Raw genomic sequence first — 20,722 nt, forward strand, 5'->3', positions numbered from 1 at the left:
TTGGGAAAAAGCCAGAGAAAGGGGGTGTGAGGGGACAAAGTCTGTGGAAAGGGCACCAGAGTGCAGTGCCTTGTGAAGAGGTGTCTAAGGTCATCACAGACTGACACAAAAGACTGGCATGACCTCAGAGCCCTGAGGCAGACACAGTGTGATGAATGTTGACAAAAGCCCTCATCTCTGAGCTTGCTGTGGTGAGGATACAGACCTAGGACCTCAGGCTCTGCTGTCTCCTACAGACTCCTGACTGTTCCCACAGGGCCCTTCTATGCACAGGCCAGGAGTTCGTTTCTCACATGATTTTATAGAATTTGCCACAGCCATGTGTCTCTGTAGTACTGGTTTGTAGGTAACAGTGGAGGTGAAACCGACGGTCGCACCAGATCACACCCATCTTCACCATGTGATCTCAGCTTTCAGGAGCATCCCCACATGCATTGTGCCAGAACACCCAGTATCCTGTCTCAAGTATGCTGGACCTTGGAGCACAGCAGGGCGTCACTGTACAGCGTTAGGTTGTTGTCATGAATGTTCACGTTCTTATTTAGTGACAGAACTTACAAGGACATCTGTGCTGGAAGCCGCATCTGCCACCATCCTCGGTCAGTACTGTGAAATGAATCTGAACCCCACAGCAGAATAAAGGCTGAAGCAATTCTGTTCTACTGACAGGAAACAGAGTCATGTCAGCTCTGTAGGAAGCAGGAATCAAAGAATGGTGGTCATAGGGCAGAAGGAATTTCAATAAAGAGGCTTTAGGTAAGCAAGTAAGTTTAGGTAAATAAGTAGAAACAAAGTTTATCCATATTTTCCCAGAGTTATCATGTTTGTTGGAGTTCTAAGTTTTCTTTTAGAGATTCATTAATTTTTATTTTGTGTGTCTGAGTGTCTGCCTGCATGTGTATGTGTGCAGCCACGTGCCTGCCTGGTGCCGGAAGAGGGCTCAAAAGCATTGGATGCCCTGAAAGGGGTGTTACAGGTAGTTGTGAGCTGCCATGTGGATGTTGGAACTCAAACCTGGGTCCTCTGAAAAAATCAGCAAGTGCTCTTAACTGCTGAGCCATCTCTTCAGACCCTCTCTTCAGTCCCTGCACATGTTACATTTAATGGCTTTTGAAAAACTAATGTCTCAAAGTAACAGAGGGCAGCAGAGGATCAGAGACTCATTGGGAGGGGGCTCTAGACAGTCATCCCCTCCACCATCGCACGGACATATACAGTAGCTGACAGGACAGGTTTTAAACAAAATCTTAAACTGCTGAACATAAGTCATGCCAATCACAGCATAAAGACCTTGTCTTCCTTATCAGACACAATTCCCCTCAAGAAGTCTCAGGTGGACTTCAGGGACCTAGCTGAAGGCAGCCCTTAATTCTGCAGTTAACATGTGATCACACAGGGCTAAAGACAAGCTGAACACAGGCAGCTGTCATTCCACTGTGCCAGTGTCTCTACTAGGTCTGCTGTTCCCTACCCAGAGGAGCTCAGGGTCCTGAGAATGTATCTGGCAGGCATGTCAACTCTGTGTGCATTACTTTCTGTAGCCCTCTGCCTCCCCAACACATTGTCAGCACAATCACTTCCCTGAGTCAGGAAGGGCCTGACTGCCCACTCTTCAGGGAACTTAGAGCCAGGGCCGGTCCTACCCAATCCCTCATACCACCCTTATCCCCATCACAGGTCTTTCTCCCTGTCCAAGGGCACTGCCATGTGGGCAAGTCAGGACCAGTGCTTAGACCCCTCATGTTTCCAGGCTGAGGCTCGGCAAATGCTCTCTGGACTTCACTGGATTGAGTTGCAGATAGCTGAGGGGATGGGATCTTTGCTTGGCTCCAAAGCTGAGGGTGGAGTCCAAAAGCCAGAACAAGGGTAATCATGTCCAGGAAACGCTGTGTTTGCTTTCTGGATCTTTCTCTTCCAGTTCCTCCCAGACTATGGCTATTCTGAACACAGGACACTTTATAAAATGGCTTGTGCCGTGTGACAATAAATGTCACACAAGTGGGAACATACCCAGAAGGAGCCAATGTCCATTGATGTGGTCTGGAGAAAGCTGTGTCAGCATCACCCTAGGTACCTCATGCTGGGACATCACAGCCACTCAACACTCTGTTTCAGAGGCTGGACACCTTAGCCAGAATCCCCAACGGGATCCATGTGACCTGTTGACCATTCAAGCCCCACAAACCAGTGGAAAGGGAGGGATCTCACTTGGAACACACACAGTTCTTTCATTTCTTGGTTTCCTGGAGTTCAATCATAATATCCACCCTACCCCAAAGTATTATAACCAGGGAGACACTAAAATCCTCAGGAGCTAAGAAGAGAAAGAAGCAAAGTGAGGGAGGTGAGGGGCCACTAAGAAAGCAGCACTGAGTCTCTCAAGGATATCTTCTGGGAAACTGAGGCTCAGTCAAGCCTGACCCAGATAATCTCTTTCCATCTCACCTCCACATTTACACACAGGCAACTGTTCTGTGGGGTCTTGAAATGGCTCAGGAGGGCCCTTTAGACCGTGAGCAATATGGAGGAAGCCCACCCACCTTGTGCATCTTCCCACCCGAGCCAGTCCCCAGACAAGTGCCAGGAAGCCCTCTGTGGGGCAGGCCTCGTGAATGTGTAAGTGCTGTGGTTGGTCTAGATAGGCCTGTAAAGAGGAGGGGACCAAGGAATATTATTTAAGTGACTCATTGTCTAATCAGGGCTCTGTCATCTTTGATATCTTTTTTAAAAACAAAAAAGGAAGGCAAGGTTAAAAACAGTGAGTGAGGTGATGAACCACCCAAGGAGTTAACAAGATTTGAGATTCACCATTGATCAGAACATAGAAAAGCCTACTCCCCTTGACCCTTCCAAGACCATGTAGATCCCCTTCCCTAAGCTTTCCACATCAGGGTCCATGTCCTGATTCTGAAGAGGAATCCAAATATTGAGCATGGCTGAGGTCCCCACTCTCCTACAGACTCAGCCCACCCTACCCCATTCTCAGGGGTCTAAATTGCCCCACCTTTTTTGTACTTTTATTTTTATTAATTACAATTTATTCACTTTGTATCCCTCCTGTAGCTCCCTCCCTCCTCTCCCCTCCCAACCCCACCCTCCCTTCCTTTTCTCCAATCATGACCCTCCCCAAGTCCACTGATAGGGGAGGTCTTCCTCTCCTTCATTCTGATCCTAGTCTATCAAGTCTCATCAGGAGTGGCTGCATTGTCTTCCTCTGTGGCCTGGTAAGACTGCTCCCCTCTCAGAGGGAGGTGATCAAAGAGCAGGCCAATCAGTTCATGTCAGAGACAGTCTCTGTTCCCCTTACTAGAGAACCCACATGAACACTGAGCTGCCATGGGCTACATCTGAGCAGGGGTTCTAGGTTATCTTCATAAATGGTCCTTGGTTGGAGTATCAGTCTCAGAAAAGAGCCCTGTGCCCAGATTTTTTGGTTCTGTTGCTCTCTTTGTGGTGCTCCTGTCCTCTCCAGGTCTTACTATCTCCCTCTTTTACCCCAACTTTTAAAACCATCTCTCTCCTTTCTTCTGATTTTGTGAACCCCGAGTTGTGACCATCCACCAAGTAATTCACCTTAAGCCAAAATGCTTATGGGAAGGCTGCCTGTCACATAGTGAGGGATACATAGAAGACCTTCAGCTCTTGCTGGGGAAATTTTAGACTTCCTAGTGATTTGTACAATAAAACACAGAAAGTGCTGTTTATATTATGTACAATACCATATATTTGCAGTATAGATAACTTTAGAGGATGTCTAAGAACTCCACAAGAGAAGCCCACCCAGGGAACCCTTAACTAGAGATAAGAAACAGGCAGGTCTTGCGTGAGATCACGAAAGCTGACCCAATACCTAGATTCCAGCCCAGAGAGCTGAGGTTCAGGCTATGGGCTAACCTTGTGAGGCAAGCAGTGCCTTATATGGAGGCTGTGTGTTAGAGGAAAGATGTACCATGACAGGAACAATTAGGTTAATGTGGATGTCAGGGAGATGGAGATGCATGAGTTCAGAACGGCCACCTGTGCCACGGTTGACTCCAGCTCTGAGGAAGAAGGATCCACGACAGGCAACAGGATGTGTCTTTAAAGGTGTAGCAACAGACCTTTGAACCATTAGCAAAAGACACTCTCTTTACACCATCAAAGTTCTTGCCCAAAACAATTGTGTGACATTTTCCATGAGAGCCAGACTCAGATCTGTGACATGCTGGCTTCAGCTGACTTGGCCCTTCTACAGGGAAGTGAGTCTCCATTACACAGCTATGAAAAGCCAACCTCATATCTGTGCCATGCTGGCTTCAGACTTCTTGGCTCTTCCATGAAAAAGTGGGATCAGACAATTATTCATTTTCTGCATCACTTGAGAGCCAGCCTCATATCCATGTCATGCTGGCTTCAGATGACTTGGCTCCTCTATGGGGAAGTGGGATCAGAAAATTATTCATTTTCTGCATCACTTGAGAGACAGTCTCATATCCATGTCACACTGGCTTTGACTTAACCATCCTGGGAGGAATTGAGGCTTGAGAGCTGGCTCTAGATTTCAATCCTGGCTTGGCCTACAGGGTACCAAGATTACTCAGGAAGTCTACAAGTTTGGACCATAAGCACAGCTTTTCTGTGAGCCACAAGAAGCCAAAACTTTCTATCATTGTTCTTAGTGTTCAACAGATATTTGAGGGGGGGGGGCTTTTGTTCTATGAGCCATAGAGATCCCCTGTGATGGGCTGGAATATAACTCCATATAGTCACTTGGCATTGGGCAAGGTCCCTACAAGTCACTTCTGAAGATATTTTCACAACCCATCAGGTAGGCTCAGAATGATTGTGAACCCAGACTGCAGACTGGATTAAATGGAAAAGGGCCTAAGACATTAAAACATGAATATGGGTATGTCCATAAGGGGTTCCAAAGAGGATTAACTAAGGTTAGGAGAACACCGTGAAAGATGATTTTATCTCTCAACCTGAGATTCCAAGGGGAGATAAAACAGTTTTTAAGAAACTCAGCATACTTCCTTCACAGGGCAACTAGATTGCTTTGCCCTGCCTGCTGCCATGATGGACTGAAAACTCTGAAACTCAGAGCTGGATGTACCTTAACTCTCTTTTGGTTGTGTAGACCAGGGGCTAGTGGGATGGATCAGCAGATGAGGGTCTCTGCTGCCAAGGCTGACAAACTGAGTTGGGTCACTGGGGCCCATATGGTGTAAGGAGTGAAATTCTACAAGCTTTCCATGGGGTAAATGTGTTCACACATATATAGAAAATTTAAACTAAGATTTTTTTTTTAAGTAAAAGCAGGGAAGTAGGATTATTGCTATGACTACCTGACAATATGGTTCAGAAATCTTTGGACCTAGTTTGTGGGAGAAATATGGACAAGTTTGAAGATGATGGCTAGAGAAGCCCTAGAACAAATTCTATGAACAAAGCATAATGAGTGTTCTTGTGAGAATGTATATAGTAAGACCAACAGCAAAGGCTGTACTCATGGTTTTAGTAGGTTTGAGGTAGTGTGTGTTACACTGTGACAGAGAACTTGTTTGCACTTTACTCGTGGCCCTGGCCTTTGGGAAAGGCTGAAGTAACTGTGACAGATTCAATCTAGTAAAGAAAATTTCAAGGCAGCCCAGCATTGAGGCTATGGCATGGTTATTGCTGGCTGCTTTTAGTCAAGTTCACAGAGAGACTCAAGAGCAAAAAGCAGAGAAGAAAGACTTGGAAAAATGCAGTTTAGTTATAGAAGTTCACGAAAGTTGCAGCTTAGAAAGTCATAGTTTCACCATCTCCTCGGATGTGGCTGAGCTGAAGCATGCAGCTGGGAGACTCCGCAGGATCTGCGGCCCTGGGCATCTGCATGGTGAACTCTTCAAATCTTCAATAAAAAAATGGGAAAGATAAATAATGAAAAGAGTAAAAAGGTTGAAGAGGCAGAGCTTCTGAAGAAAAAGTGTGGGACAGTTGTGCAGTGAATGGGAAGGTGGAGAATTTCCTGAAGAAATGTTAATAATACGTGGGAACCAGAAGAAAATTTAGATTGTCCAGAGTTAATTGAAGCATTTCTTAATCATCAAAAAGCTGGTAAAGAAAAAGATGGTACAAAAAAGAAATCTTTCTCTGACAGTGAATCTGATGATAGCAAATCAAATAAGAAAAGATGCTACTCTCAAAGGACCTTTGACAGAGGTCTTGATCCTGAACGAATAATCAGTGCCACAGACAGCAGTGGAGAAGTAATGTTTCTCATAACATGGAAGGACTCGAATGAAGCTGACTTGGTGCTGGCAAAGGAGGTGAATATGTAGAGTCCTCAGATTGTCATCGTCTTTTATGAGGAGAGGCTAACTTGGCATTCTTGTCCCAAAGATGAAGCTCAATAATTGTTTGGATTTATATGTATTATATATGATATGTAATATCATATTGCATTTTATATATTTGCATATATAATCTGGATCTTGGGTTTTGAATTACTAGTGTAAAAAAAAAAACAGCATTCTAATAAAAATTGAGTTTTTTCTGAAACTGTTTCTCCAACCAAGGACCATGTATGGATATAACCTAGAACCTTTACTTGGACAAAGCTCATGGTAGCTCAGTAACCAATTGGTTTCCCACAGTAAGGGGAACAGGGACTATCTCTGACAGGAACTCAATGGCATGCTCTTTGACCTCCCCAACCCCCAAGAGAGGAGCAGTCCTGCTAGGCCACAGAGGAGGACTTTGCAGCCAGCCCTGAAGATACCTGATAAAACAGGGCCAGACGAAAGGCGAGGAGGTCCTCCCCAATCCGTGAACTTGGAAAGGGGCAGGGAGAAGCTGAGGGAGGGAGGATGTGATTGGGAGGGAATAAGGGAGCAGGATACAGTGGGGATACAGAATTAATAAAATGTAACTAATAATAATAAACAATAAAAAATTTTAAAAAATTGAGTTTGATATGCTGGTTTTGAAACTATTGACAGTAGTTGGGATATTTTTGGGTTTTGTTCTACATCAAAAGGCACTGATTCCGGGGCTAGAGAGATGGCTCAGAGGTTAAGAGCACTGGCTGCTCTTCCAGAGGTCCTGAGTTCAATTCCCAGCAACCACATGGTGGCTCACAACCACCTGTAATGAGATCTGGTGCCCTCTTCTGGTGAGAACGTGTATATGCAGACAGAACATTGCATACATACATAAATCAATCAATCAATCAATCTTTTAAAAAAAGGCACTGATTCCATTGAGCAAATAAGAGCTTTCTGTAGTTGCTTCCTTTAACAATAGACTATCTGGTACCATGTTGTATTTCCTCAGCTTTGAAGAACAACATTTTCTTAAATGCTGGGGAGATTTTACAGTCATTACCTGGTCAGAACTTTTTAACTAGGACACAGAAAGACTTTTCTGGGTTTTTTTGTTTGTATGAGTGTGCACTCATGAAACACTTATGTAACTTTTTTTTTTTGGTCTTGTTTTTTAATACTCAAAAGAACTAAAGATGAAAATACAAATTGATAATATTCCATCATTATGAACATTTTCCTGAAACCATAACCTTTCAAATTAAGCAGATTCTGTAATCTACTGGACAGTTTTTATTGGATAGTTTTAGAGCAACCACATCAGAATTTATGTACTATAACATAAATACAGTAGTTAATTTGCAAAATTTTGTCCATACCAACTCCCCCTTCAGAACATGGAATTAGACAAATTAGTAGCATGATTTAACGACAAGACTTAAGCTGAGTGTGGCGGCAGGCGCTGTTAATCCTCGCACCCTGGAGGCAGACGGACCTCTGATTTTGAGGCCAGCTTGGTCTACAGAGTGAGTTCTAGATCAGTCAGGGCATATAAAGGTTTCCCTGGTGAGTCATTCCTTTGTAGAAAGTTAAAATCTGTACTGAAAGGTTATGATTCTTGGAATCTCTTTGCTGTGGAAATGGAATCACGGTTAGAGATGTTGGCAATTTAAGACCTGCTGACATAGTGAACAAAATTTGCCAATATCAGTTAATGACATCCATGCTTTTTCTTTACCCTGACTCATTTCAGTATTTGGCTTAATGAGCCAGAAAAGTAACTTTGTAGTATTAGAATTTTATCCAACTGTATATTTACTTTATTGGCTAATAGTGGTCAACAAATACTTTTATATTTCTTTCAAATAAAGAAAGTCTTAGTTTCTGAAAAAAATCATAGCTATTGAAAAGAAGCCAACTAGTTTTAACTGAGACAATAGGAAATACGCTTTGGTGTTGTAAGAACTGTTGAGGCCTCATTTACTTCAAGCTCAAGGGCACAAAAGAGTAAATTCATTTGAAAGAATTTCCTTCACTTGGATAGACCTGCCTCAGAAATGGTTTCCCCAGGCCCATTTCCTTCAGTAACCCAGGTACTCAGAGGCCACTACTACCAAGGAGGCCCATACATAGTCCTTTGTGGATGGATCAGGAACTACCGTGCAATGAGGGTTTTGCAAGGCAAGCAGAATCCAAGTTACCTAGAAATGGAGGCTTGCGCCCAGATTTCAAAGAAAGTCCCAGGAAGCCAGAAAATGAACAACAGGCTCAGGATTCCTGCATGCAGCTTCTGAGAGCATAACTCTGAGGACAAAGCTGATGATGCATTGCTTACCCTGGGACCGTGTGACCCAGGAGCTGGATGTAGATGTAAGATTTAACAATTTTCCATCTGGGTTTCAAGTTGCTTTGATACCATGCTTCTTTCTTATGACCCTTTGGGAATGAGGATGTCTCCAAAATGTATATACTGCTTTATCTTGGCAGCATGTCATTTTCTATTTTGCTTTTATAGATACACAATGCTAAGGATTTTCCTTGAGTCTCACAATGACTTTGAATGCACTACAGATTTTGAGAATCCTCCAACAGTCACAACTATAAAGACTCTTGGCTGCATTCTTTATTATGAGATACTCATGGATCTGCGGGATTCAGGGGTTTGAATATGCAGTGTCTCCACAGCATCATGTGGTATGCTCCTGATCCCTCGGTACTGACACCATGTGAGAAGGTTCTGGAAGTTTTAGTAGAAGTTAAAAGAAGTAGGTTACTAGGATGTGTCTCTGAGGATTTTGTTCCTCTTCACAATGTGTGATTCCTGTCTTCAGGATATAGAAAGCCCCTCCTACCACAAGCTCCAACTGCCATGATGCTCAACCTAAACACTCAGAAACAAGGAGATCAAACAATTTCTCACTGGTCTGATTTCATTTCTGTTGCTATAATAAAATATTCTGACAAAACTCAACCTAAGACAAAGCAGCCCTGCTAAGGGAAAGGACCTAAAGGCGGCAGCAGCTGCTACTCCCATTGTAAGGGACCCACATGAAGACCAAGCTGTACATCTGCTACATATGTGTGTGGCTCTGGTCCAGCCCATGCATGCTCGTTGGTTGGTGGTTCAGTCTCTGTGAGCCCACATGGGCCCAGGCTAGTTTACCCTGTAGGTCTTCTTGTGGTGTCCCTGACCCCTCCAGCTCCCTCAATCTACACCCCCCAACACATTTTCACTCTTCTAGAGTTTGGCTGTGGGTCTCTGCATCTATTTCCATCAGCTGCTGTATGAAGGAAGCTTCTCAGAAGACAGTTATGCTTTAAAGGCTCCTGTCTACAATCAGCAGAGTATTATTAATAGTGTCAGGGTTGGCTCTCTCTCATGGGGTGGGTCTCAAGTTGGGCAGTCATTAGTTGGCCCTTCCCTCAGTCTCTGCTCCATCTTTATCCCTATACTTCTTGTAGGCAAGACAAATTTGGCGTAGAAGGTTTTATGGGTGTTTTGGTGTCCCCCTCCCTCCACTGAAAGTCACACCTGGCTACAGGAGGTGGCAACTTCAGGGTACATATCTCCCCGCCTGTGCTGCTATAAGTCTCAACTAGGTTCACCCCCATAGACTCCCTGTCCCAGAGATGCCCACCGCCAATTTCCATTCTCTCTCTGTCCTATCCTCCCACTCCCCCACTTTTCCTGCATCTGATCCCAACCACCTTTCCCTTCCCACTTCCTCTCTCACCCAGTTCCCTCCCTCCATCTACATCAGATGTCTATTTTATTTCCTGTTCTGAGTGGGATTCAAGCGTCCTCCTTTTAGACCACCTAGTTACGTGGCTTCCGTGGGCTGTAGCGTGGTTATCCTGCACTTTATGGCTGCTATCCACTTATAAGTCAGTACAGATCATGCATGTCTTTCTGGGTCTGGGTTACCTTGCTCAGGATGATCTTTTCTAGTTCCATCCATTTGTCTACAAATTTCATGATGTCCTTCTTTTTAATAGCTGAATAGTAATCCATTGTGTAAATATACCACATTTTCTTTTATCTACTCTTCATTGGAGGGACATCTAGGCTGCTTCCAGTTTCTGGCTAGTAGGAATAAAGTTGCTATGAACATACTTGCAGGTCCTCTGCAAGAGCAGTGGCTTCCGAGCCATCTGTACAGCCTCGGCCTGTGGTTCAGACCCATTGCTGATTGTGTGCACATTCATGCCTGTACAAATGAGTGCACTCAGACTTTCTTGCTTTTTTTCTATGCCTGACAAATCCTTACACTACATGTGGACAGGGGCTAGTGCTCACCTTGCTGAGGCGGGGACACATCTTTCTTAATTTTTAAATTTTTGTTATTAAACCTTATTTCTTCAATGTACATCCCAAGTGCAGGCCCCTCCCTCCTCTCTCCCTATCCTACCCTCCCACCCTCTTCCCCTTTTCTCCCTTTCCCCCTCTTATTCTTCTCAGGAAAGGAGAGGCCTCCCTACCACCCTGTACCGACCCTCCCCAGAACATCAAGCCTCGTTACGTCTGAGCACAGCCTCGTCCACTGAGGCCCGGCAAGGCCCCAGCTGGCAGGAAGTGATCCAAAGCAAGCAGCAGAGTCCACATCAGAGACAGACACTGCTCCACCTGCTGGAGGTCATATGAAGACCCAGCTGACCGTCGGTTACCTATGTGTAGGGGGCCTAGGTCCAGACCATGCATGTTCCTTAGTTGGTGTGTCAGTCTCTGTAAGCCCCCGTGGGTGTGGGCTAGTTGTCTTCTTGTGGGGTAGGAGACACACCTTTAAGCACACCATTCTGACAGTCACACATCAGGCTCCCATATGCAGAGATTCCTGTTTTTCAAGAGAACCTTTAGTTCAGTGGCCTGATCTGGGATTGAGGAAGGTCCCTTGGAATGGAGCAAAACACTTTCTGGCTTCCGTAGCCTCCTCTGCGTCAGTGAGCATGTCGGCCAGCTGGATGACCACACAGTGTGTGCAGGAGGACTTCACTCCTGCTGTACTCACCCTCAGGGGCTCGTGACATGGGAGGCTGCACCTCTAACACAGACTCGCTTTCTTGCCAGAGGAAATCTGCAAGTTGGTTCCTCGGGGCAGCAGCCCTGTCCCATCATCTTCTGGGCTATGAGTGTTCTGTAACAACTCCCAACAATGGTGACATTTTATCTGCTCCACTGAAGATCTGGCCATGGTGAATGATCAGGAAGGGACTGGTCATGACTCCTTGCCAAGTTCCCTGGGGACCCTGGGCTGAGCAGTATAAAGGGCAGCTGATTGAAGCCCCAGCACAGCCTCCTCAGCCTGCCAAGCGACCCGCTGGGCACCTGTGTGCGCACACTCTGGAGATGAAGGCCCTGTTCCTGAGCTTTGGCCTCGGCCTCCTGGCTGCCCTGCAGGCCCAGGCCTTCCCCACTGTGGACGAGGATGAGGATGTGAGGCCGAGATGGGAAGGGGCTGCAAGTGGGTTTATGGCAGGAGGGGGCCCGAGGTTGTTGGTTGGAGGCCCCATTCCTCCTCCATCTAAAGAGATGCCATTTTAGAGTCAGGCTTGAACCCCTACTCTGAAGGAATGTCAGATACAGCACAAGGAATCTGGTCAGATGGTTCTGGGTGCAGGGAGCTGGAGGAGGCCAGGGTCCTGGCCTCTTCACTATTCTCTGGTAGTGCAAGGCTCTGTGATAGTGTCACAGTGGCAGAGGTTGCAGACCACACCGCTGTGGCCCTGGTAGTGCCAATTTATTTACTGGGTTGGTAAAAGGGGTGCCTGGCAAACGCTTCATGTGTCTAGAAGTTGGGAGCCAAGGTGGAGGCAGGGGCTAGGGAGTGGGAGCAGTCCTAGGTTCTACCTGAGCCCTCATGGTCAGGTCCTTCTCCAGGTGACAGGAATGTGGTATTTGAAAGCTACAGCATCTGACAAGAAGATTCCTGACAAGAAGCTTGGCTCTGTGTCTGTGGCTTCCATGTCCATCAAGACCCTGGAAGGGGGCAACCTGCAAGTCAATTTCAGTGTCCTGTGAGTCTGTGCCAGCTGAGATGGTACCATTCTTCTTGGCCTTTGCTTCCCTCAGCAGGAGATCTGGGCGCTGAGCTGGGGGCCCTAGTCAGACCCAGGAACACCCAGTATCAGGTGCTTTGAGGGCACCAGTAGCACTGAGGGTGCCTCAGCTCACAGAGGACTAGGGCATGGTATGTGGCCCAGAGAAAATAGCTCTGCTGCAAGGGGGCACCCAATTTCTATTCTGACAGGACATCCTTTGCCAGTGACCGAGGTCCATGGGGAAGGGCTTTACTCCCAGACCCAATGTGAGCAGAGTCTGTGCTTGCTCACCCCCTGACCCCTGGAGTAAATTTCTGCTTGGGCGAGAGGCAGAGAGGCAGAGACCAGGATTTCAGAAGGGCCAAGAGTGTGCACAGGACCCAAACAGAAAGCTTATCATGCTCTGCGTAGACACTGTGAAATCTCAGCCTAGTCCAACCTGTGTGCTCCGTCACCTGTGTGACCTCTCACCTGTGTGCTCCGTCACCTGTGTGACCCCTCACATGTGTAACCTCTCACCTGTGTGCTTCGTCACCTGTGTGACTTCTCACCTGTGTGCTCCGTCACCTGTGTGACCCCATCCGTGTACTCTACCATCTGTGTGCTCTATCACCTGTGTGACCTCTCACCTGTTCCCTCTATCACTGTGTGATTTCCATCTGTGTGCTCCGTCACCTGTGTGACCTCTCACCTGTGTGACCCCATCTGTGTGCTCTGTCACCTGTGTGACCCCATCTGTGTACTCTATCACCCGAGTGACCTCTCATTTGTGTAGACTCTCACCTGTGTACTCCATCACCTGTGTGCTCTTTCACCTGAGTGATTTCCATTTGTGTACTCCATCACCTGTGTGACCTCTCACCTGTGTGCTCTGTCACCTCGGTGACCACTCACTGGTCTGACCTCACATCTGTGTAGACTCTCACCTGTGTGGTCTCACACCTGTGTGACCACCCATCTGTGTGGCCTCCAGCTTTGTGTCTTTTCTCACATCTTGGCTCCGGCCATCTTAGTGGCCCCTGAAGAACAGTGCCTGTGCTGTCTTCCTGCAATCTGGCATTTGTGGGTTCCTGACATGGTGGGTGCCCTGGAGCTTGCCCTTTGTTCTTCCGCATCTCCTCCACATCCGCCCATCCCACTCACTGAAGATTGCCCTCATTTGTCCAGATGACAGTGATGTGGTTCTAGTTCCTAAATATCTCCAGAGACAGAGGGTCAGCCATGGGAGCCACCTAGCCACACAGGGGTTAGGAGGGAGGGTTTTGCTTCAGACAATGTCCACAGACCAAGTAGCCCAGGCTCCCCAAGAGAGTGAGCAAGAAGATGTTGGGGCGGGGGGGGGGGGCCACCCAGCAGGTGGCAGGACACACAATGGAGCCACTGTGGCAGCCAGGGGATGGAACATGTGACTCAGGAGGCCTGCTGGTAACACAAACAGGACTCCGTGAAGCCTGCGCTTCCTTGACCATCTTGGAACACAGGCAACTGTTGGCCGCACTGTTGATGCTGCCAGCAAGGGAGGTGTGTACCCGGGCAGTGTGTCTCACAGACCTTCTCTCTTCCAGGGTTGCAGGACAATGCCGGGAGGTGAGCACTGTCCTAGAGAAGACAGATCAGCCCGACAAATACACCTTCTGTGAGTCTCTGAGCCTGTGAGGGCTGCACCAAAACTCCCTTGATATGTTTGAGGCCAGTGTGGCCATCCTAGAGTGCTCCAGGGCCTGAGAACTCATTCTTCCTTCAATTCCTGTTAATACCCATGGTCACTCCCAGGAGGCACTTTTCCTTACCGATGCTAACGGCTGACGCTAAACACTACATTGAGTGTGGTAGATTTGTCTCTAGCGGAGAACTGACTGTTTTCTTAGTTGGGATTACTGTTGTGGTGAGGAAAGGGCTTATTTGTTTGTACTTCCACATCACTCTTCAACATCAAAGGAAGTCACGGCAGGAACTCTGACAGGTGAGGGGAAGAGAGGTGATGCAGTGGCCATGGAGGAGTGCTGCTTACTGGCTTGCTCCTCAGTGGTTAGCTCAGCCTGGGTTCTTGTAGAGGTTGATCTCACTCACCAAGTACCGGGTAACCCTCCATCAATCACTAAGAAAATTTCCTACAAGCTTGGCTACAGCCTGATTTTATGGAAGCATTTTCACAGTTGGGCTCTCCTCCTCTCTGATGACTCTAGCTTCTTGTAATGTTGACATCAGACTAGCCAAACAAGACAACTAACCAGAAATGCCCCATGGGCTCTGGCTGTCCTCATGGTATAAGTTGGAAGGAGACTGTATCTGACCCCAGAGGCAGATCCTTCTGTATGACAAAAAGTCTGGGGACATGGCCATCTCTCATGTGCATGGCTCCCATGAAAATGGAGGGTTCTTGTAACCAAAGCTCTGGGATGGTGAAGAACCTGGGTCAGAAAGCCCTGAGCAACTGGGATGAAGTCAGAGTTGAGAGGTGCCAGGCCACCCTTGAATTCTTGCTGGAGGGTCCGGGCCTTATTCAGGACCGTGTCATGTTCCTCTGCAGATGGGGGCAAACAAGTGCTCTACATCATACCATCTGCAGTGGAGGACCACTTCATCTTCTGCCACGAGGGCAGAATACATGGGCATCCTTTCCGAATGGCAAAACTTGTGGGTGAGTCACATGGCTGTGAGATGGGCCAAAGACACATGGGGTGAAAGGTGCCTTGCCACTGTTGGGGTTCCAGCTGGAAGAAGGATGAGTGTGGACACAGGAGCCAGCATATAAAGTCCTGCTCCGATCACAGCTGGTATCAGTGTCCTTCTTGCCTAGAGATGGAAATCCCAGAGCCTCTCCAGCTCTCCTTTAGCCTAAGTACTTGTCCACAAAGAGCAGGGAGACAGCATGGAGCCCTCACACCCAAGGGTGACATATCTCTCCAGCGTGAGGCTGGTCACACTGCTCTCAGCTGCCCTGAGAGAAACTAAGTGAGCTGAAGGCAAGGTCAGATGGGATGGGGGGTGTATTCAGTGTTCTGGTCCTCCTCTCTCACCGGTCCCCTCCATAGGCTTCTGAAATCAAGGCCCCACATGGGTGCACAATGTCTCCCTCTTCACCCCAAAGTTGCTTTATCCTCTGTGCTGGGAAGGAAATTTTATCAGCTCTCCAGCTCTGTCCCTAACACCATTTTCCTTCTGGCCTCACCTATAGGCAGAGACCCTGACTTCAACCAGGAGGCCCTGGAAGATTTTCAGAACGTTGTAAGAGCTGAAGGTCTCAACGCAGAGAGCATCTTCATCCCCAAGCAGAGTGGTAGGAAGCAAGCTGGCATTTTCTCCTGCCCCCATGCAGGGAAGGCTCGAGTCACTCAGGACAACAGGCTGCCTCTCATCTAGCTTTGTCCTTTAGGGGCGGGCAGATGTTGGCTGATGGAGGGGCCTTGGGTTCTGGCTGAATTCCCTGGGTCTTCAGAATCATGTTTTTTCTTTTATTTTTTAAGTTTTCTTTTTTTTTTTCTTGGACAGAAAGCTGCCCTCTAGGAAACAATTAAGGTAAGTGACCCAGTTTCTGGGTACACTTGAGGCTATCCTGGTCCTGGGGTCAACAGGGTTTCAGGAGACAACATCTTCTAATCCTAAGGAAGGAGACCCTTCCCTACCTGTGCAGACAGGTATGGCCTGTGCTACTGGAATGTACTCTACCTCTCAGCATTTTGCTCATGTTTCCTTCATGGGTGTTGTCTCCTGAACATGAGAAACCTGCCCTCACTGATACTCTACAGTTGGCTTGCAACTGGAGAGAACCCCTCTCTCTGCGCATCTCCTGCTTTACTCTGCAGAAGAGAAAGTCCTCCTGTGCCCCTCCCTTTCGGTCAGTCACCATGCTGACTCCATTTAAGGCATGGATTGCTTTAAGAATGTGGCAGTCATCCCTGGGGTCTAGCAGCACTCCTGGGTTCCTATTTCCTGTGCAATTCTTGGGAGATGTGTTCAGAGAATTGCCCAAGCCAACCTGCCCGGGCATGGGAGGAGCCAGAGTCCAACAGCATCCTTGTCCTCCCTATGCCCTGCTGTTGCTCTGAAGTCACCTGTGCCTTCTTCATACATGGGCATGGGGAATTATGGGAACTCAGTTTGGGTGTGTGGTAGGGGAGAATGACCTTTGTCCTATGGATCTGGTGAATGGAGTCCCTGCCATCCTAACATTTTCCCCCTGCATGACTTGTTTTGGTTCCACTGACCCTCCTTCTTTCCACAGCAGGGATGCATGGCTCCAGGCCTGCCTCAAGGCATTGCTCTGCTTTGCCTAGACCATCTGAGCACAGGACACAGAAGGCACTCCTTCGCTGCCCCTTCTGGATTCACGCACTCTTTCCCTCTGCCTTCCTCTCCCCTGCTTCTCCATAAAGAATTTCATCATTCCCTGGTGTCTCTTCGTGTCTGTGTGTGGGTGAGGGGACTTAAGCATGATGGTTTCCCATGTCCTAGACCTTGGGGTTGTTTTAGAAGAGGAGGAGTGGGGAAGTGGCTTGGCTGGATGGGTGCTCCTTCATGGTGTTTTTTTTGGGGGGTGAGGGGCAAAGGACATGAAGGACTGGGTGCAGGGGTAAAAAGTTTTTGTTAACCATGGTGGGGCTTTTGTTGGCAAAGGGCATGACAGGCTAAATGCAGGGGTGAAAAGTTCTTATTCCCAAATTGCCTTTGTAACTGCTGCTTTGTGTCCTGTCACCACCAGGTGGTGGGTGTGATGGGAAGAGTGTGAGGATGAGTGGACGGGGCTGCAGGCAGAAGTGATGTCCTCAGCAGAATTTATGGACTGGTGGTCATTGCTTGGAGACCATGACAGAAGTGTGGGAGGTGAGGCCACCTTTCAAGGCACAGAGATATTAAAATAGTGGCCCCTCTACTGGAGGTCAAGGCAGTGTCATGACCTCCCTCTGCATTTCTAACACAAGTCCTGCCCACGTGGAAGTAGCCTACCTCTAGGGAATATCATTGTCAGTACAATCTGACATCATGAGTATATTTCCCCAATGTTACTCTAGGGAAATCTCTATAATAAATCAACTGTACTTGCAGCCTCATTTCTCCTGGAGGAGGAGAAAACTCTCCCATATTTTCTTGGATACCATGATACCCAGGGAATTTACATCCTGTCAGAAATGGCCATCTCTTTTATCCCTTTCCTTGGGTTTCCTGCCAAATCAATGGCTAACACAGAAAATGGCTCAGTACATCTGTTATCACTGTAATCTTCCCTTCTGGGGATCAGTCTTCTCCTAAGCTACGACACTCTTCTCTCTCAACCTGCCATCCCTCAAACAAGTCATGGACAAAATAATGCAATTTGTTGAGCCAAGTCAGCAGTTCATAAAGGGCTCAATTCGGCTGGTTAAAAGATGCACCAAACCTGACAGAAAAGAATTCCAGAAGATTGCCTTGGCCACAGAAATAGTATTTGCCATCATGAGATTCATTGGCTTCTTTGTGAAACTGATCCATATTTCCATTAATAGCATTACTGTGGGTGGCTGAGCGCTTTCTCATCGTGGGAACTAGTGAACAAATGAGTGTGACGAGCTCATGAAGTAAAAAGCTGCCTGTGTGCCTTGTGCTTTTCTTTCCTTTCCCCTTCCCCATGAGCTTTTCTATTTGTAAATTAAAATAATTTCAAAATTAAAAAAAAAAATCTTGCCTTGTCCAAGGACAAGTTATCTGAGCACATCTTCAATTTCGTCTGTTGTCATCCACAGCTGGGGCCATACAAGTACCATAGTCTTTTTACAATTTTGTCCCTGCACCTTGACTAGTTTTTGATCTCTGTGTTAATTTCCAACTACTGCATAAAGACATTTCTCTGAGGAGGGTTGAGAGATACACTATGGGTATAGACTAGACTAACATTATATCCTTCTGCAGAATATTAACACTAAATTCTCCCTTAGGACCTAGGACTGTTTAGCCACAGACCCTGATATCAGTGCCAGATAGGCGTTTCTCCTCTTGGAACAGGACATAAATCTAGTCAAAAAGTGAGTTGGTTATTCCCGTGACATTCATGCCATTACTGCTGTAGTAGCATGAGCAAAGTGACGGTTACAGAGCATTAAAAGAGGCAGGATCCCTCACCCATAACACTGCAGGCAACGTTTTTGTTTTGTTTTGTTTTGTTTATAGAACAACTGATTAAAACAATAGGCGGCTCTTTCAATGCTGTAAAGAAGCACCTTATATTTTGGATCTTTGTGAAAGTGTTTATCATATCTATAGGTTTTCTGGTGGAATGTATAGAATCTTCGTAATATAAGGTCATGACATCTACAAATGAGGGTAATTTTCTTACTTTTTATTTATGTACCTTTTATTTCTTTCTTTTGTCTTATTGTTCTAGCCACGTCTTTGAGCACTATATTGAAGAAGAGGGCAAAGAGTGGGCACCATTGACTTGTTTCAGATTTCAGAGGAAATCCTTTCTGTTCTTCCACATTTATATGTGTTTCTCATATATAATCATGGTTGTGTTGATGTATGTTCTCTCTATTTTTGGTGTCTTCGGAGCTTTTATTGTAAGACCTGGGGTCTCACAGCTCAGGAGTTCAAGATCGCGCCCTTCCCAGAAACTCCCCCAGACCAAGACTCGTTGCAAAAGCAAGAGGTTTATTAACCATTGCGCAATGAGCAAAGAGTGGCACCCGGAGACAAAGGCCTTTAGGTTTTTAAAAGAAAAATTGCGGGAGATTTGAAGCTGCAGTCTTGGCAATTTAGGATTGGATGAGGAAACTATAAAGTAAGATAATTGGTTAGTCTTAGGTGCTCAAGCTTGGCCAGTCCTGCCAAGTGTGGATGCAGCTGCAATTGAAGGTGGGGGTGGTTAGCTCATCCTTGAAGATTAGGGGCTACAGACTTTTGGCTGGAGGTCAAAAGCTACTCAGAAGAAGTCTAGGTTTGTTGCTAAGAAATGCTATCTCAAAGACAGGAGTTTTTCTTTTTGCTGAGTGAAGGTCATTGCTTGCTTGCCTTTTTTTCTATCTGTCCTCATAGATAGGGTCACATTTTTCCATTCTCTGGAAAGGTACTAAGAGGCTTTAGCTTAACCTGAACCTAAAACTCAAAACTATAGGCTTTAGAAGACATACAGGTTACAAAGTTAGTCTAACCCTTTCATTATCATGAGCTTTTATTATGATGTTGAACTTTGTCAAATGCTTTTTGGCTTCAATTGAGATATGTTCTTTCTGTCTTTAAGTCTTTTTTTGTTTTGTTTTGTTTGTTTGTCCTTAAGTCTTAATGTGCTGAATTACACTCAATAATTTGTGTCTATTAAACCATCCTTGCATTCCTGGCATATGATCTTCTAAATGTGTTCTTTAACTCAGTTTGTAAGATTTCCATTTAGAATATTTTCATCTATATTCATTAGGTAAATTATACTATAGATTTTTCTCTGTGTTGTGTCCTTCTTCAGTTTTCATTATCAGAGTGATACTGGCTGTGCTGGCTAGTTTTATGTCAACTTGACACAAGCTAGCATCATCTGAGAGAAGTAAGCCTCAATTGAGAAAATGCCTTCATAAGATTGGGCTGTAAGCAGATAAGCCTGTAAGGCATTTTCTTAATTAGTGGTTAATGGGGAAAGGCCCAGCCTATTGTGGGAGGTGCCACCCCTGGCTGATAGCTGCAGGTTCTATAACAAATCAGGCTGAGCAAGCCAGGAGCAGCAAGTCAGTAACAGTACTCATTCCCCCTGGCCCCAGGTTCCTGCCCTGTTTTGAGCTCTTATAATGATTTCTGATGATGATGAACATGAATGCTATGGAGTGTAAGCCCAATAAATTTTTTCCTCCCCAGCCTACTACGGTCATGGTGTTTCATCACAGCAATAGAAACCCTGACTAAGACACTGGCTTTGTGAAATGAGAGTGGCAGAGTTCCCTCCCTGTCTGCTTTATGGAGCAGTTTGAGCAGCGATGGTGTTATCTTTACTGATTTGGTAGAATTCAGCAGTGAATCCACCTGATTCTGAATTTTCCCTTGTTGGAAGTCTTTTTGTTGCTATTTCTATCTCAATAGCTATTAAGGATCTTGTTTATATTTTTATTTAATTTTGGTAGGTCATATGTATTAGAGAATTTATCCCTTGTTTCATTTTAGGGAAATACGTTTTCAAAATACTCCCTGGAGAACTCATTGGATTCATTGGAATCCTATGGGCATCTCCTCCTTTTTCATCTCTAAGTTTGTTAACCTCAGCACATTCTCCCTGCTACCACCACTTTTATGTATGAATGTATGTATGTTAATTTTTTAAAAATAAACATTTTTCTTATCTTTTTTTTCAAAGTCTATTTCATTGATTTCAGCCCTGAATGTAACTGATTCTTGCTCTCTACCACTCTGGGTTTAGATTGTTTTCCTAAGACCTCAAAGTGAAT

At 46.1% G+C, this 20,722-nt stretch overlaps 2 protein-coding genes and 1 pseudogene across 2 annotated transcripts; all 3 read left to right on the forward strand.

Moving 5' to 3' along the window:
• The first annotated feature begins 5,888 nt into the window (after positions 1 to 5,888).
• LOC129671699 (chromobox protein homolog 3-like) lies at positions 5,889 to 6,380 on the forward strand (annotated as a pseudogene).
• A 5,251-nt stretch (positions 6,381 to 11,631) lies between these two features.
• Positions 11,632 to 15,841, forward strand: LOC129671160 (von Ebner gland protein 1-like). The gene is made up of 6 exons (XM_055599808.1): positions 11,632 to 11,718; positions 12,163 to 12,299; positions 13,889 to 13,959; positions 14,854 to 14,964; positions 15,502 to 15,603; positions 15,816 to 15,841. Exons 1-6 carry the CDS (start codon positions 11,632 to 11,634, stop codon positions 15,839 to 15,841), a joined length of 534 nt encoding a protein of 177 aa, XP_055455783.1.
• Positions 15,842 to 17,618: 1,777 nt separating this feature from the next.
• On the forward strand, positions 17,619 to 17,825 carry LOC129671720 (protein transport protein Sec61 subunit gamma-like). Its single transcript, XM_055600840.1, has one exon. It carries the CDS (start codon positions 17,619 to 17,621, stop codon positions 17,823 to 17,825), a length of 207 nt encoding a protein of 68 aa, XP_055456815.1.
• Positions 17,826 to 20,722: the final 2,897 nt, after the last annotated feature.

The sequence above is a fragment of the Psammomys obesus genome, unplaced genomic scaffold (genome assembly GCF_907164565.1).
Source record: "Psammomys obesus unplaced genomic scaffold, mPsaObe1.curated_primary_1811, whole genome shotgun sequence".
Taxonomy (NCBI): Eukaryota; Metazoa; Chordata; class Mammalia; order Rodentia; family Muridae; genus Psammomys; species Psammomys obesus.